We start from the raw sequence: 13,898 nt of genomic DNA, 5'->3' as shown, positions 1-13,898 counted from the left end.
TAATTCCGCTTTATCTCTTGTAGAAGTGACAGAAAAATAAGTACATCTAAAGCTAGCCCCTCTCCTTCCCCCCCACACCTCCCCTCATACTATTTCCCCTCCTCCTTGTATACCGTACGATTCTTAAACCTCTTTCTTACCCACCTCTCTCTTTCCCCCCTCTCTACTACCACCCCCTCCATCCAATTGACCGATCCCAATCAACAACCACCATGTGTCCCCCCGCGATCATTGCCCCCTCCATTCTGAGCGCCGACTTCGGCACCCTGGGCAGCGAATGCTCAACCAAGATCGCCCAGGGCGCCGACTGGTTGCACGTCGACATCATGGACGGCCACTTCGTTCCCAACATCACCTTCGGGGCCCCTGTTGTTTCTGCGATCCGATCCCATGTCGCCCGTCCCACGGAAGCTCACGGCAAGGGAACATTTGACTGCCACATGATGATTGCGGAGGTGAGTCAGTTGAGTTTGTGGAATCAACCTATCCCCAAAACACCTTGCCAAAGGAGCAAAACAATCAGCCCCCCCTAAACAGCCCTACTTACCCTTCCTCCCCTCGAACGCAAATCAAGATCATCCCATCACTAACATCTACCCCGAAAATACAGCCCCACAAATGGGTCAAAGAGTTCCAAAAGGCCGGCTGCGACCTCTACTGCTTCCACTACGAAGCCGCCGTCTCCTCCGTCGCGGCCACCGAACCCGCCGACAAGACCACCACCCGCCACACCTCCCCCAAGGAGCTGATCCGCTACATCCACGAGCAAGGCATGCAGGCCGGCATCGCCATCAAGCCCGATACCCCCGTGGATGTGCTCTGGGAGATTCTGGAGACGGAGGATGCGAAGGAGAAGCCCGATGTGCGTTGGTCCCTTACCCTACTACCCTGTCTACCCTTTGCATCTTTTGAGACGCCCCCTCCACCATAAACTATCAAACCCTTCAAACTCCCTTTCCCTCCTCCCTCCCTCCAACAACCCCACCCCCCTCACCTACCCTAAATCATCCACCTGAAACTAACCCCAAAATAAAAAACAGATGGTCCTCGTAATGACCGTCCACCCGGGCTTCGGCGGCCAGAAGTTCATGGCCTCGGAGCTGCCCAAGGTCAAGGCCCTGCGGGAACGCTATCCGGACCTCAACATCGAGGTCGACGGCGGGTTGGGCGTGGGCACGATCGACCAGGCGGCCGAGGCGGGCGCCAATGTCATCGTCGCGGGGTCGGCGGTCTTCGGCGCCCAGGATCCGGCCGACGTCATCGAGAAGCTGCGCCAGGCGGTGAACAAGTATAGGAAAGAAGAAGAGTAAATATTACCTTACACCCCCCCTCCCCATGTGTGGAAATAGAAGTCATTTGGAACTCTTCATGTTTATCTGTGTGTGGATATACCATTAGCATAATGTTTCTTCTCTTGTTCAAATGGGGTTTCCAGTGTCTAATTGTTTATTTATTTTTTTCTGAGTATTTTAGCTCTCTTGCTGGATCCCGTCGCAGTATGCTTTGACCCGGACATATGGAAGTAAATAGTCGAGAGTTCTAGAGCTACGGTGTGAAGGTCCGGAGACATGCAACTGATGACCATCCGCAATTTCTGTCGATGATAACGACGATACAATGTCAAACATACAAATATCCTAATAAGAAAGGCTAAACAATAAGAAGAGAATAAAGTCTGGTATCTGTACATGGTATGTAAAAGTTTCAAGCGATCATGCGTAAGGTGACACATGCACAAAGGCGGGAGCTAAAATGATATCGTCCTGCGACAGAAACCCACAAATAAACATTCGCTTGGTCTAGTGGCTATCCTTGGTGGTTTCCGCCGTCGCCGATGCCGCCTCTTTCTGCTCGCCAACCTCGGGCTCTTCCTCGATGGTCTCTTCTTGGTTGGCTCCGGCCGCAACATCCTCACGCAGAGAGTTCAGCAGCTCCTGGTGGCCACCGGAGATGGACTTGCGCAGATCATGGGCGACCTTGGCCTGCTCCTCGGGAGAGGTGGCCGAGACAATCGACCCCCGATGGTGCTCGACCACAGCGGCATCCGCGCGAATGTTGGCAGATGACTCTGCGGCCAACTCGGGAACTACCAACGGCGGTCGCTTGGGTTTAGTCTCCTCAGTGGCGGGTATCTCGATAGCCTCAGTTCCAGTTGCAGTGTCTTCCTTCCCAGCAGGAGTGTCCACGCTCGTCGTCGCAGTAGGCTCGGTCGGCTTCTGCTCGGCAGCAGCAGCAGCTGGAACGTTGCTGCTGTTGATCTTAGTATTGTTCTTCGCGTCGCCGTTCTTGGGGTGACCCTTGGCCTTGGCAGCAGCTTCCTCACTGGCCAGGCGCATGGCAGCCGTGGCAGACTCGTCCTTCGGAGTCTCCTTTGCAGGGGGGCTCTGAATCTTGATGGTGCTTTGTTTCACGGCGGGAGTTTCGGTGGTAGGTGTAGAGACGGTGGGAGTGGTGGATTCGGATTGCGCGACCGTGCCAGAGGCGAAGATGCTATCCATGGGTTGGACATTGTTGATCTGCATTCTGAGCTCGCCATATTCGTTCCAGTCTTCGACCTCTTCTAGATCCTATAGTATGAGATGATTAGTCTTCAGTCGGTCGTGTGTTGCAGATGGATGGGAGAGGGGGCAAAGAGGGGGAGGCGCGTAATGCCCGCCACCCCCCGCGGTGGCCAGAAGCTATGCGGGGTACATACCCCAATAACGCTGCCAAATTTCACTAGGCCCGGCAGCTTCTTGCCCTTGGCGCGACGACCCCAGAGCTTGCGGGCTACATCGTTGGTTGCGACATCAATGGCCAGGAACGGTAGCTTGTTGGCTTTGAGAATCCGCTCCAGGGTTGCCGTTGCGGTGACGATGTGCGATGACCCCGCAGTAAGGGAGGTGAAGAGGTATAGATTGTTGTCGGAGTCTTCGAACATGATGGAGAGGAAAGCGAAAGTCGGGAAGGTCTGTTTTTAGGTACGCGTATCGAGAGAAGAGAGCTGAGCTGAGAGTATGGTGGTGGTGATGGTGGATGATGCTGAAGGGAAAGTTGCATAGGAGAAGAGAAAGATGATGATGATCGTTGCTGTCAATGAAGTGGAGGGTCCAGCTTGCCCGGTTTCCGCTTCTGGGACTGGACTGTCTCCGCTTTCCCTTTCTTCAAGGTTCTCTTTCCCCCCCTTTTACTCCAACAGCTGGACTCAAACGCAAACGCTTTCCCACCTCCGATCAAATTATTTTCCTTCTTTCACCGCCGCGGTACCGTACAAACCGAAAACTGAACCAAACTTGAAGGCTATTCCGATTTGCTATGACGTGGCTCAAAACTTGGCCCCTTTAACAAGATCACGTGGTGCTTTGGACCTTTCACCCTTTTTGTTCGAAGGAGGCCCCTTTTTCTTTTCAGGTTGTTTAGATCAAATAGATCAAAGAATTAATTCGAAACCGAAAAGGACAGATTAGACTATTTGTTGCGTGAACACCAACTAGTCGATCGATCGATCATATCAGTTCATCTATTTTGATGGAGAATAGCGCCCGGAAGAATTAGGAAGTCGGAGGTAGGAAAAAGAAGGCAAGGGATGCCCAGTCGACTATATATCGCAATTCGCATTCTGATTTAACCCACCCCCTCGAACTCAAGGCAAGCTTGGCCGATTGTGGGGGATCTGTCACCGTGTAGTGGCAAGTTGACGTCAGTCCGATGGCTTTCCGGACCGCCATCGGAACAAGAGCCATCAATCAACCACTTGCCGTAGGTTGTTTGGTGGTCGCGTCGCAGCGCTGAGAGCTCTCGCTCGAGTTGATATACTTTTTTATAATCGTCATCTGGCTTCATTGCCAATCTACAAGGTTACTTGTCTTATATATGAGTATATCGAGTGCGAACAAGTGCTGCCCCATCGTGCAAGAAGATGCCCCATCACTCCAGAGATTTCGCCCTTGATGTCATTCAGACCCATCACTGACTCCTCTGGTCACTGGTTGTCCGCTTTTTTGGTTACCCATGACTTCATATCCAATGACTGATCGTCGGTAGCTTTCAGCATGTGCATCTCATCATGCAAAGACTTCGAAGCAAATTACTGATTGTAAATGAATGCACTACTCGGTCTCGGGTAAAATCCAACATCCGTAGACTTGCCTCGACAATTCAATAATTTGGCGGCAGATGCGTTTCTGTTCAGTCTGACCCTGACTCTGTGGAAGGCTGCTGATTGTCGGTCATCCCTGTCCCTGTAGATGACAAGATGGCATTTGAATCCCAAAGGGTTGATGTTGCATCTGGAAAGTTAGCAGGGATTGCAGGTTCTGTGCCACCTCGAATGTGAATGATGGCGCTGTGCGAAGTGTCACATCCTACAACGGCCCACAGGATGGTTAGCGCCCGCGACGCTATCTGTACATGACTCGTCCCGCAGTGTCAATATTCGGTGGTTAGTCCAGATATCAATCGACATCGGGATTGACCTTGCGAGGAACAAGATGAGGATGTCACGCGATCTTCGCACGTGCTCAGTAGCTGACTTGAGGTATATATAGAAATCCCGTGACCGTGGCCGTCAATTGCAGTACAACCTGAAGCGAGTTGATATGACCCTTTAGAACTCGGCACCGATCACATTTTCGAGGCTTCGACATGGTCCTTGAATATTGATGCATTCATGCGACTGCAGAATGGTATTCTCGGTAGAAGTGCCATTTGAAGCTCGGTTAGAAGCCTCTCGCACCGTTGGTCCATAGTCAAGATAAAGACTCGTTCAATGGGACCAGGATGACTTGCTGTATTGCAGACCGTCAACCGAGAAAACTTGTTTGCAGCGCAAAGGACACCTGAACTCAAGCCGTATCGACAGGATGTTATTGATGCACTTGCGAGTCGATCACAGCATACCACTGTCTATTAAGATCGTCTACCCACTCAAAGCTGGGGGCACAAAGTACCGAAAATCGCCTCAGAATAGCTGAAGGAAAGCGGCAATCACAAGTGCTGTTTCGTGCATTGGCTTCCTATCGACTGCCTCAGACAAGAATGCTGCCTATGTGGCCATCGCCACGACAAATCATGTAGCGGGGCCTACGGTTGCCGAAGCGGCGTTTCACATATGCTCAGACATAAACATAGCCACCCCGAGGCCGAAGCGACAGACTCGCACAGCTCACTGCTCATTGAGGCGCAAGGCTTAGCAGGACTCACAAACAAGAGGCCAGCTTCAGTTCACACCGTCTGATCAGCCGCGTCATCGGCGTATCCAGTGATGTGAATCGATGGAGCAGGGAGCAGAGCCTCTGGGCGCCGTGACGGCCAGAGGTCATAGCACCCATTCAGACCGAGCCAGCGGGACGGATACTGGGAGTAAGTGGCTGACTCAAGCGCCATTCTAGAACGGAGGTCTTGAGGTGACGCCCGGACAGGCTCGGTAATGGTGGTGGTGGTCGTAGTATTGGTGTCGGGCACAATGTGATCTTTTGGAAAAAGACATCACACATCACACATCACACCACAAAGTTGGTTACTTTGCCCACCTGGCTTGGTAATCGGCACGGAGTGAGCGACAAGGCAGTCGGTCAGTCAGTCGATGGACATCATCAGTTCAGGCATCCGCGGCCTTAGCCAGTTGGTAGCTGAAGTACTTGGGTACTGTACAGTACTTATTCCATCCCAGCAGTCTTCCACTTCGGTTTGTCCGACAAACCGTGCTTTAGATCTGAGCTTGTGGTCCTGGCTGTACAGGGATCAATGTTAAGGCATCATAATCACAATTTTCGCTTGGGCACGCGGGAAGTTGTGTAAAGGGGGGGGGGGGGGGAGACAGAGGACTGAAGGAGATGTTGTCATGGGAAAGAGTTGGCAGCCATAAGCTTGGAAGGTAAGTTACCTCCAGACTCAGCTATCACCTAGATCTTCCCGATCAGACGACCCCCGTCAAAATTGATTGACTCTGAGCAAGTAAATTGATTCAGTCCCTCCTTCCCACCTTCCCTCCGCCCTGGAATCTCTCATGTCTAAATTTAACCTGCCCTCATCCTGGGAATTGTAGCCCTTTCCATCATGAAACCAGGAAAATCAAAACTTTGTTGCGTGCTACCAGAGTTACATTTCTACTTCGTTATGGACAGTAGACTACTAATACTGGAGGATGTGCATCCTGCATAGAAGCACCGATACTCGTAGTGAAAACCTACAATAGCTGATCCAAGTGTAAGGTCAATCAATCAATGCCAGCCTATTATCCACCCCCTCTCCTTGTTCTTCTTCCCCCTTTCAGGGCAAAAATCGCCGATCGCACCCAAAAGCCGTCTGGCGGCCCCCGCCTGGCGGCGCCGATCGTCTTTGGTGCTTGTCGAATGGGAGTGCTTTCTTTCTTTGCAGAGAACCGATGAGATAGCGTCATGTTGTTTTCCTCTACAGTACTATTTTTGTCGGGGTCATTGTTGTTCCTTCCTACTATCTACAGTATGGAGTGAGTGAGTGAGTATAGTACACTGTACCCACCTGTCTTCTTCAAACTGCAACCTGATTACAAGGATGAAGAAAAAACAACACCAAATCGTAGTAGTTCTTCCAATCTATCTAGGTTCATCGGGCAGAAGACTGTGCCCGGCCGGAAACAAATTTCATGGGTTTGGCCTCTGTTGCTCCCGAGAATAGTTTGCTTCTATGTAAATGAATACTCCTTTTCTTTCTCTGGCCTAGATAGTACTGAGTATGTGCTACGATTGAGAGGCTTGATGGCTTGATGGGGAATCAGATGAAATTGGAACAATGCTGTCCCATCTAACATACCCCTCCCCCTCGTCCCCCCCACTATCACACTGTTCATTCATGTTCATGCCAATTCAAGAAGCAAAATGTGGAGTAAACGTATTAGCTGTCGCATACGAGTCTCCCACTTTGTTGGTCACCCCTCATTCCTCACCCCTCACCCCTCCTTGTTCTTCTACTTTGGTCATCGCCGAATAGGTGGGATAAAAGGGGAATGGACTTTTTGTCAACCGGTGTTGATCAGAGGAGGGTTAGTTATCAATCTGAAAGCTCTCTAGAGCCCCATGCGCTCACACACTGATTGGCTTGCTACTTGCACGAAAGGATGTCCTCAGGTACGATAATCAATAGCCGGTGTAAGTGCAAGAGAGAGAGAGAGGGGAGGTGGAAGTGGGATGAATCATGAAGGGCTTTTTGCCTATTAGGCCTTTCTCTTGCCCATTTTGAGTCAAACCACACGGTTCGTAAGAAGTGCCGTTGATCTGGACCGTTCCGCTCCATAATGTACTACTAGTCCAAGTTAGCAACAAAGTAGTTGTCATTTTGCCCCTCCTTGGATCATGTTTAATTTCCATTCCCAGGGACGCAACAGTCAAACAAACAACCAGCGGTGGCATCCGTGGCGGGTTTCATGGGTTGGCGGTGGGCGCTGAAACAACGGTTTGGACGATAGGATTGCGGCTTGACCGCCCAAGTAGCCGATAATAATAGATTGGTAGAAATAGGGGACATCAAGTTCTCGGTGAGGAAAAAAAACTTTGGGCGGGGGTGCCGTTTGAGAATCAATGGAGTGCGCCGTACGGAGTAGTTTGAGCAAACTTCACAAACTCAGTTTTCTTCTTCGTTTGAGCTCAACCTGTCTCGAGCTTGCCCGTTTTACGTGGTAGTGTAGAATTGGATCCAGCTGGAAGAAGGGGAGCTTCTAATGCTACTACTGCGAAAGCTGAAACGCCAACACACACAAAGGAGGGAGAAATCCAGAGATGTCTCATTCCCAGCACCAAGTACGCAGTGCAGTGTCCACCGCCCTCCACGACGACAATCGATAGTTCGTACAATAGCGGAGAACCCGCCTCTGGAGACCCGTCACGTGTAGTCATGTGATCGTATAAGTTATTGTCTGAATTGGGGATTGGTGGCATAACTCCTGGCTCCTCTGGCGCCCCACTCTCAAAACTGATTCATCCGTCATCGATCCATAGTCTGGAGATCGGCCGGTTATGGCGCCCAGGGATGATCCGGGAAAAGAAAAAAAAAATTCCAGGAAGGGACTTTCGTCGCTGGCCGGCTGTGGTCTCCCCAATAACCATAACGGGCCGTCTAGCATCCCGTAGATTTGATAGTCATAGATGTTCTTAGGGACGGCGGCCATGTGCAGATAACACCTAGGGAACCTTGGGTGATTTCCGCGTGGTACCGCGGGTTCGCTCCGGGAGAGTACCTCGAGTACCAGAATTGCTGCCCCTGGTGGTTAGCCAGCAACGTACTTTGTTGTAATTTCACGAGCACCACGGGCTTGCGATGACGGGATTGTCGATGGTGATGCGGATAATGCTCGACTCGAGCTGCCATTTAGGTTGATCTGATAGGCAGGCTCATCTAGAATGTACAGCGCTCCTAGAGGATAAGGCACAGCTTGCTTCAGGAAGAGGTATGTGCTCGACTTTTGTAAAAGATGTTCGTCCCAGAGATGATAACATCAAGGGAACCCTTTCATCTCTGCTGTGAGCGCACCTGTCCCAACGGACGCTAGAAATAGCAGGCAGGAGCGAGACTGGCTAATGGAGGTGCGTCTCCGGGCAGCGAGGCACAGTCCCTAGATAGAGCCCATGGATGCTTACTTCGTGGCAGTAAAAGCGAACAATCACCAAGTGAGGGAGTATCTAAAGAAACCAATGAGGTGAAGGGGTAGGAAATTGCCCGAACGGGTGTAGCCCACATCGACGTGGCAGCCGTACAGTCGTTCCGAACTGGCGCAGCTGGTCTACCCTGGCATCCTGATTCCTGAGCAGGTGAGGTACGGAGATGACTGAGTACTGGGTACGTCAACGCCTTAGGATGTCGATGTACCGCCGTAGGCGCCTCCGTGGGCAAAAAGAGCGGCCGACGTAGGGGCGTCCCACCCGCAATGGAGACCGGGTGATGGGTGTATTTGGTACTGCGCCCCGAGGTACTTGGCTCCATACCTATTATTCGACGGAACACACAGTACGGAATACCTTAGTACTACTATAGGTGTATGAGGTACTATACGCAGTACCAGGTACTGTATATACCTACCTACCTAGTCAGTAGCTACTCCCGTGCACAGCATCCATTCATCATAACCAAACTAACACTAACTAACTAATCAACCGTTCGGATGACTGATCCAGGTCTCTCCAGCGCATCTGTCGTCCTGCTGGTCCGGGTGGAGGCTGCTGCCATCCGGTTCGCCGCCTCACTTTCGGGCACACACCGTGTTCGTCCATTCATCCATCCTTCCAATCCGTCTTCTCTCTCATCACCAATGTTTCCTGACCCAGTCTTGTAACCAGGCCAATTCGGGCTCTGTTGAACAGTCAGCGTGTCACCATCCCCTTTTCTTACTCTTTTCTAATCTAGTCTCTTTTGGATAGTTCTTCTAGGGAGGAACATCCATGGCAAGAACATGGGCAGTTTTCCAACCACTTCACTAAGAACGATGGATTGCCTAAATAGCACTAGTGTTCTGATCACCATGATGCTATGGGGAAGGGAAGAGTATCCATAGTATTCCTTTTTTTTCCCGGTCTATCTAACTATTTGTTCCTCTCGTCCTTTATACTGTCGAGGAATTTTTTCTCTTTTCATTTTCTTCTTCTCTTCTACCATTCTCAATATTGTCTTGTTTCGCTTGTTGATGTTCTCTCCTTATGAATCTTTGCTTGTCTTGTTATGGGCGGGTAAAAAAAAGTATGGGGAAAGCAACCACAAAAGAATAAGCTCCTGAAGTGAACCAAGTATGTAAATGAGATAGTCGACTTTCCTGAATAGTCGTAGTATGGAAAGAAATCTAAGAAAATATGGATAATTCATTGCCCAAAAAAATAAAAATAAGAAAAACAAAAACAGAAGGATAAGGGATTTCTGCCCACCCTCTTCCCCCCAAGAGGGTCTGGAACCCCCATTGCGCCCTCCATCTTTGATCCCCGCCCAGTTTCAACCCTCTTGATGGAGGAGGCACTCCCAAACTAACCTGCAACTTACTGCTTCCCCTTCTGACGGATCTTTTGCGCGCGCGCGCTCTCTCTCTCTTTCGCTCTCTCTCCCGATACTTCTCTCTTTTTTTCATCTCTCTCTCTCGTCTTCATCCTTCTCAATCCTCTTCTTCCTCTTCCATTCTCTCTTCTCCCAATCCTAATTCTCAACCTTAGTTTCACCCTAGACCATCTCTCCCGGCCCATTCAACCAAGCCCAAGCTGTGGGGATGGTAGATGCTCTATTAAATTGATAACCTCCCCTCCCTCCCTGATCTCCTCGTTCTTTATCGTTATCGTTATTCTCCTCGTCGCATAAATCTGGGATCCCCATAAACTTCCTCCCACTTCCCCCTACCTCCTACTCTTCATATACTCCATCTTTCTTCTTCCCACTTTTCATATTCCTAACCTCTTTCCACTCACATTGCTACTCTCCTGCAATCTACTCCTACTTTCCGCGAGTGCTCTCCCCTCATATCCTCTCTTCATTTTCTCTATACTATCTACTCTCTGGGGCCGCATCCGCGAATTCGTCCCCGCCAGCGCCACTCCTACCCACGCACTCATCAGCGACAGCCTTTCCTTGCCTGTCTCAAAAATTCAGTCAGTCTCGCCTGTTCCATCACCTATCCAGTTCAGTTTAGTTTTTGTGGGATCAATCTGTTGACATCTTTTTTCTGCAGAGAGCCCCTCCTATCCCTTCCAGTCACTTGATACTGATAGCAGCCCTCCTTTGCCCCACGCGATAAGAGGCGACACGCAAAGAGAGGATCTCCCCACCCACTATGGCTGGCACCATGGCCGACGACGAACTGTTCACACGGGCTATTTCTGGGTATCGGGACGCTTTCTTGGTTCGACACTCCCACCTTCCGGAATCCGAGCGGAATGAACTTTGGAGTCAGCGGTTGAGTCAGTTCATGACCACCACGGCCTCTCCGTCAGCTTCCTCGTTCGATGCCTCCTCCAGCTATCGCCCGGTTTCCGGCTCTGGTGTTTCCGAAGACGACAGCGCTGCTTTGGAGAAGTCTGGGAAAAGGACGCGACAGGATACCCCCCGGACTCTCCCTGGCTCTGGTCTCCCCCCACCGAAACGACGAGTCACCGTACGTGAATCATCCTGGTCTTCTACTCCCGCCTTCTATTCATGTCTTCGTCCTTTCCCATTCTGTTCTCCTCGCGTTCCTCCATGACCTCACTGTCTCTTTCTTCCATCTCCCGACAACTGTCCCTGGGTTGACAAATGGCAGACTCCGGAACCTCCAGTGACCGTCGACTTGACACGCGAGTTGTCTCATGCTTCCTCCCCGGCGGTGCCTGAGACAGCTCGGCGCTTGTCAAGAACCAATTCACGGAAGGATACCGCGGCTACTTTCTCGGGTCCTGGGTCCTCGCGACAAACGGCCATGGTCCGCTCACAGAGTCAGCAAACGCCGGTTTCACACCGCCCGTCGCTGGCCGCCACCAATCTGAAGGGACATCGACACTCTTATGGACCTCAGCGCGTGCAGCGTCGGCTTGACCATGTGAACGAATATACCCCCTCGGAGTACGCCAAGCAGTACTTGGGTGACTTCCAAGGCCAAGGAAACGTTTCGGCTCTTTCCATGGCGCTTTCAGCGGATCCCGCGCTCTCTGGATTTGACCAACAAAGGTCGCAATTAGTTCAGGCCCAGCCTGAGCTAATGGCCGACTTCGCCACCTTGGCAAACCCCACGATGGTCGACCAGCCGGCCGCGGTGGAGATGAGCAGGAGTACTACCACAGACTCGCTTTGCGGGGGGTTTGGCATGATGAGGTTTGATTCTTCCGGACCAAATCTTGATTCTACTTTCTCTTTCTCTGTGCCTTCAACCGAGTTCATGCCTTCCAGTTCGCCGATGAATGTTCCCTTCCCCACCAGTTTCAACCCCCTGCACCAAAATCCTGCTCATGATCTCGCGTTCTCCTACCCTGACTCCACTGCCCCGGTTTCCTTCTCTTGCTCTGCTCCTTCTTCTACCCCGTTCTACTCCCCCATCCCTACCTTCTCCGCATCTCCAGCGACGGAGATGAAAGCCTCATTATCTACTGAGAATGACAGTCCCTCATCCCTTTCCCAACCCTCCAGAGCAGCGCGCAGAACTCAAGAACAAATTGTGCAGGGCGCTCGCCCTATTGCTCCCAAAGCGGAGGCTCAGAGTAGCTCACCACCCAAGGTGGGTGAGCAGCATAAGATGATCAGAATCTCATCTTCCGATGGGACGGCTAAGGAGGTGGCCGCCATCCCCAAAGCTTCGATCCAGCGGCCCACGCGCCCGAAAACGTATTGCAACATGTGCAATGACCAGCCGGACGGCTTCCACGGGGAGCACGAGCTGCGTCGGCATATCGAGCGGGTGCACGCCGTGGTTCGCAAGGTTTGGGTTTGTGTTGACATTTCTCCTGACAAGACCTTCCTGGCCAATTGCAAGGCCTGCCGCAATGGCAAACGATATGGTGCTAATTATAACGCCGCGGCTCATCTCCGTCGAACCCACTTCAACCCCTGCCAACGCGGTCGGGGTGGCCGCGGCAAAGACAGCGAGAAGCGCGGCGGTAAGGGGGGTGGTAACCACCCACCCATGGACGTCTTGAAGCACTGGATGGTGCAGAAGACCGAATTTGTTGTGGGCAACGCTCCGAGTTTCAATAACCAGGAATCACTAGGGGATGATCTGACGGCCGCACCGCTGGTGGTTGGCGCTGAAGATGTACAATTCTCTAGTCTGCCTCTGGCAGCGGCTGACGAGATCTCTTCTCAAGTCTTAGAGACCGCCCTCATTGACGGGTATGACCCCATGGCTACGTTCCCTGCGATGGGCATGGAGATTCCCTTGGATCCGACGCCTTGCTATTTTGAATCTCCAACGCTCCCCCCTGAGATTGACTCGTATGTGTGATGGTGCGATCTGCTAGGCGCTCTTCATCACCTCAGCATTAAACTTGCATTTTTGGGCATTTTCTCTCATCTTATCTTTTCTGTTTGATTCTTGGCATTCCAGCCTGATGTGATACTAATACTTTGGCTTTTGGATTTTCCTATATTGCGGGATCTTCTTGTCTATGCTTCTTTCTCCCTGCCCCATTTTCTTTTCTTACTCTTCTCCCACCATTTATTCTTCTTTTCTCTTAGGGCTCTCTTTGCTGCCCTCTTTTTTCTTCTTTCAGACCTCAAAGGAAGGGTCGATCTCGTTGCCCTCTAGGCCGCCCTGGGGGCGCGCCACGACATAATGTTTGATGAGCAGACAGTCAACCAGACACAGAGTTCTGAATATAGTGATTTACTGAATACAATGTCCCGAAGAGATGTCGAGAGGCACCCTGCTTGGCTCTCCTGGTCTCTAAGCGGTGTAGGATAAGGCAGGGAGGCGACTGGCTGACCCACTATACCTGGTGCTTGGTACTTAATCTGGACTTACTACTAATTATACACATTGAACCGATGTCCACGAGACTCCGAGTGCTGGTGATGGTGTGGACGCCCAGTGGCTGAATAGGTGGCGGGGAGGGTGTGTCGGCGGCACAGCCGGAGAAGAGAAACGATGAGCATGGGACGCTGTCTGGCACTAGCCCCCTGACATTGCTATTTTTCCTCAACAACAAACAGGATTTCTGCGGAAGTCGGCACTAATGACTGAAGCAACCTTCTCGTCCATCTGCACTTTAGGCCTGACTATGACGCTCATTGAGCGGCGCGGAAGCGTGGGGTGATTGCGCAAAAGCGCGTGTCAAGCCCCAACTGCCCCGTTAGCGATCTCCAGTACAGCTAACCACCAAGCGCTGTTATCCGATTTGAAACAAGCTAGTCATATGACTCTCAACAAGGCGCGTACACCTAAAGTATCTTCGTATCTCTTGTTGGTTATTGAGCCCGCCCGTCCTCGTCGCCCTTGCGAACACCTGGGC

The 13,898-nt window shown here is 51.5% G+C and overlaps 3 protein-coding genes across 3 annotated transcripts; 2 read left to right on the top strand and 1 right to left on the bottom strand.

The window, feature by feature from the left end:
* Positions 1–212: 212 nt before the first annotated feature.
* ASPACDRAFT_62730 (ribulose-phosphate 3-epimerase RPE1) lies at positions 213–1,310 on the top strand (the record flags this gene model as incomplete). The annotated part of the gene is made up of 3 exons (XM_020203822.1): positions 213–455; positions 611–862; positions 1,041–1,310. The coding sequence occupies 3 exons, from the start codon at positions 213–215 to the stop codon at positions 1,308–1,310; spliced, it is 765 nt and encodes a 254-aa protein (XP_020054104.1).
* A 489-nt stretch (positions 1,311–1,799) lies between these two features.
* ASPACDRAFT_45861 (uncharacterized protein) lies at positions 1,800–2,920 on the bottom strand (the record flags this gene model as incomplete). The annotated part of the gene is made up of 2 exons (XM_020201693.1): positions 1,800–2,567; positions 2,696–2,920. 2 exons carry the CDS (start codon positions 2,918–2,920, stop codon positions 1,800–1,802), a joined length of 993 nt encoding a protein of 330 aa, XP_020054103.1.
* Positions 2,921–10,768: 7,848 nt separating this feature from the next.
* On the top strand, positions 10,769–12,892 carry ASPACDRAFT_53840 (uncharacterized protein; the record flags this gene model as incomplete). Its single annotated transcript, XM_020202806.1, has 2 exons — positions 10,769–11,077; positions 11,222–12,892. 2 exons carry the CDS (start codon positions 10,769–10,771, stop codon positions 12,890–12,892), a joined length of 1,980 nt encoding a protein of 659 aa, XP_020054102.1.
* Positions 12,893–13,898: the final 1,006 nt, after the last annotated feature.

Source organism: Aspergillus aculeatus (genome assembly GCF_001890905.1).
Source record: "Aspergillus aculeatus ATCC 16872 unplaced genomic scaffold ASPACscaffold_13, whole genome shotgun sequence".
Taxonomy (NCBI): Eukaryota; Fungi; Ascomycota; class Eurotiomycetes; order Eurotiales; family Aspergillaceae; genus Aspergillus; species Aspergillus aculeatus.
The sequence above is the reverse complement of the archived record's forward strand: the minus strand, read 5'-3'. Positions and strand labels throughout refer to the sequence as shown.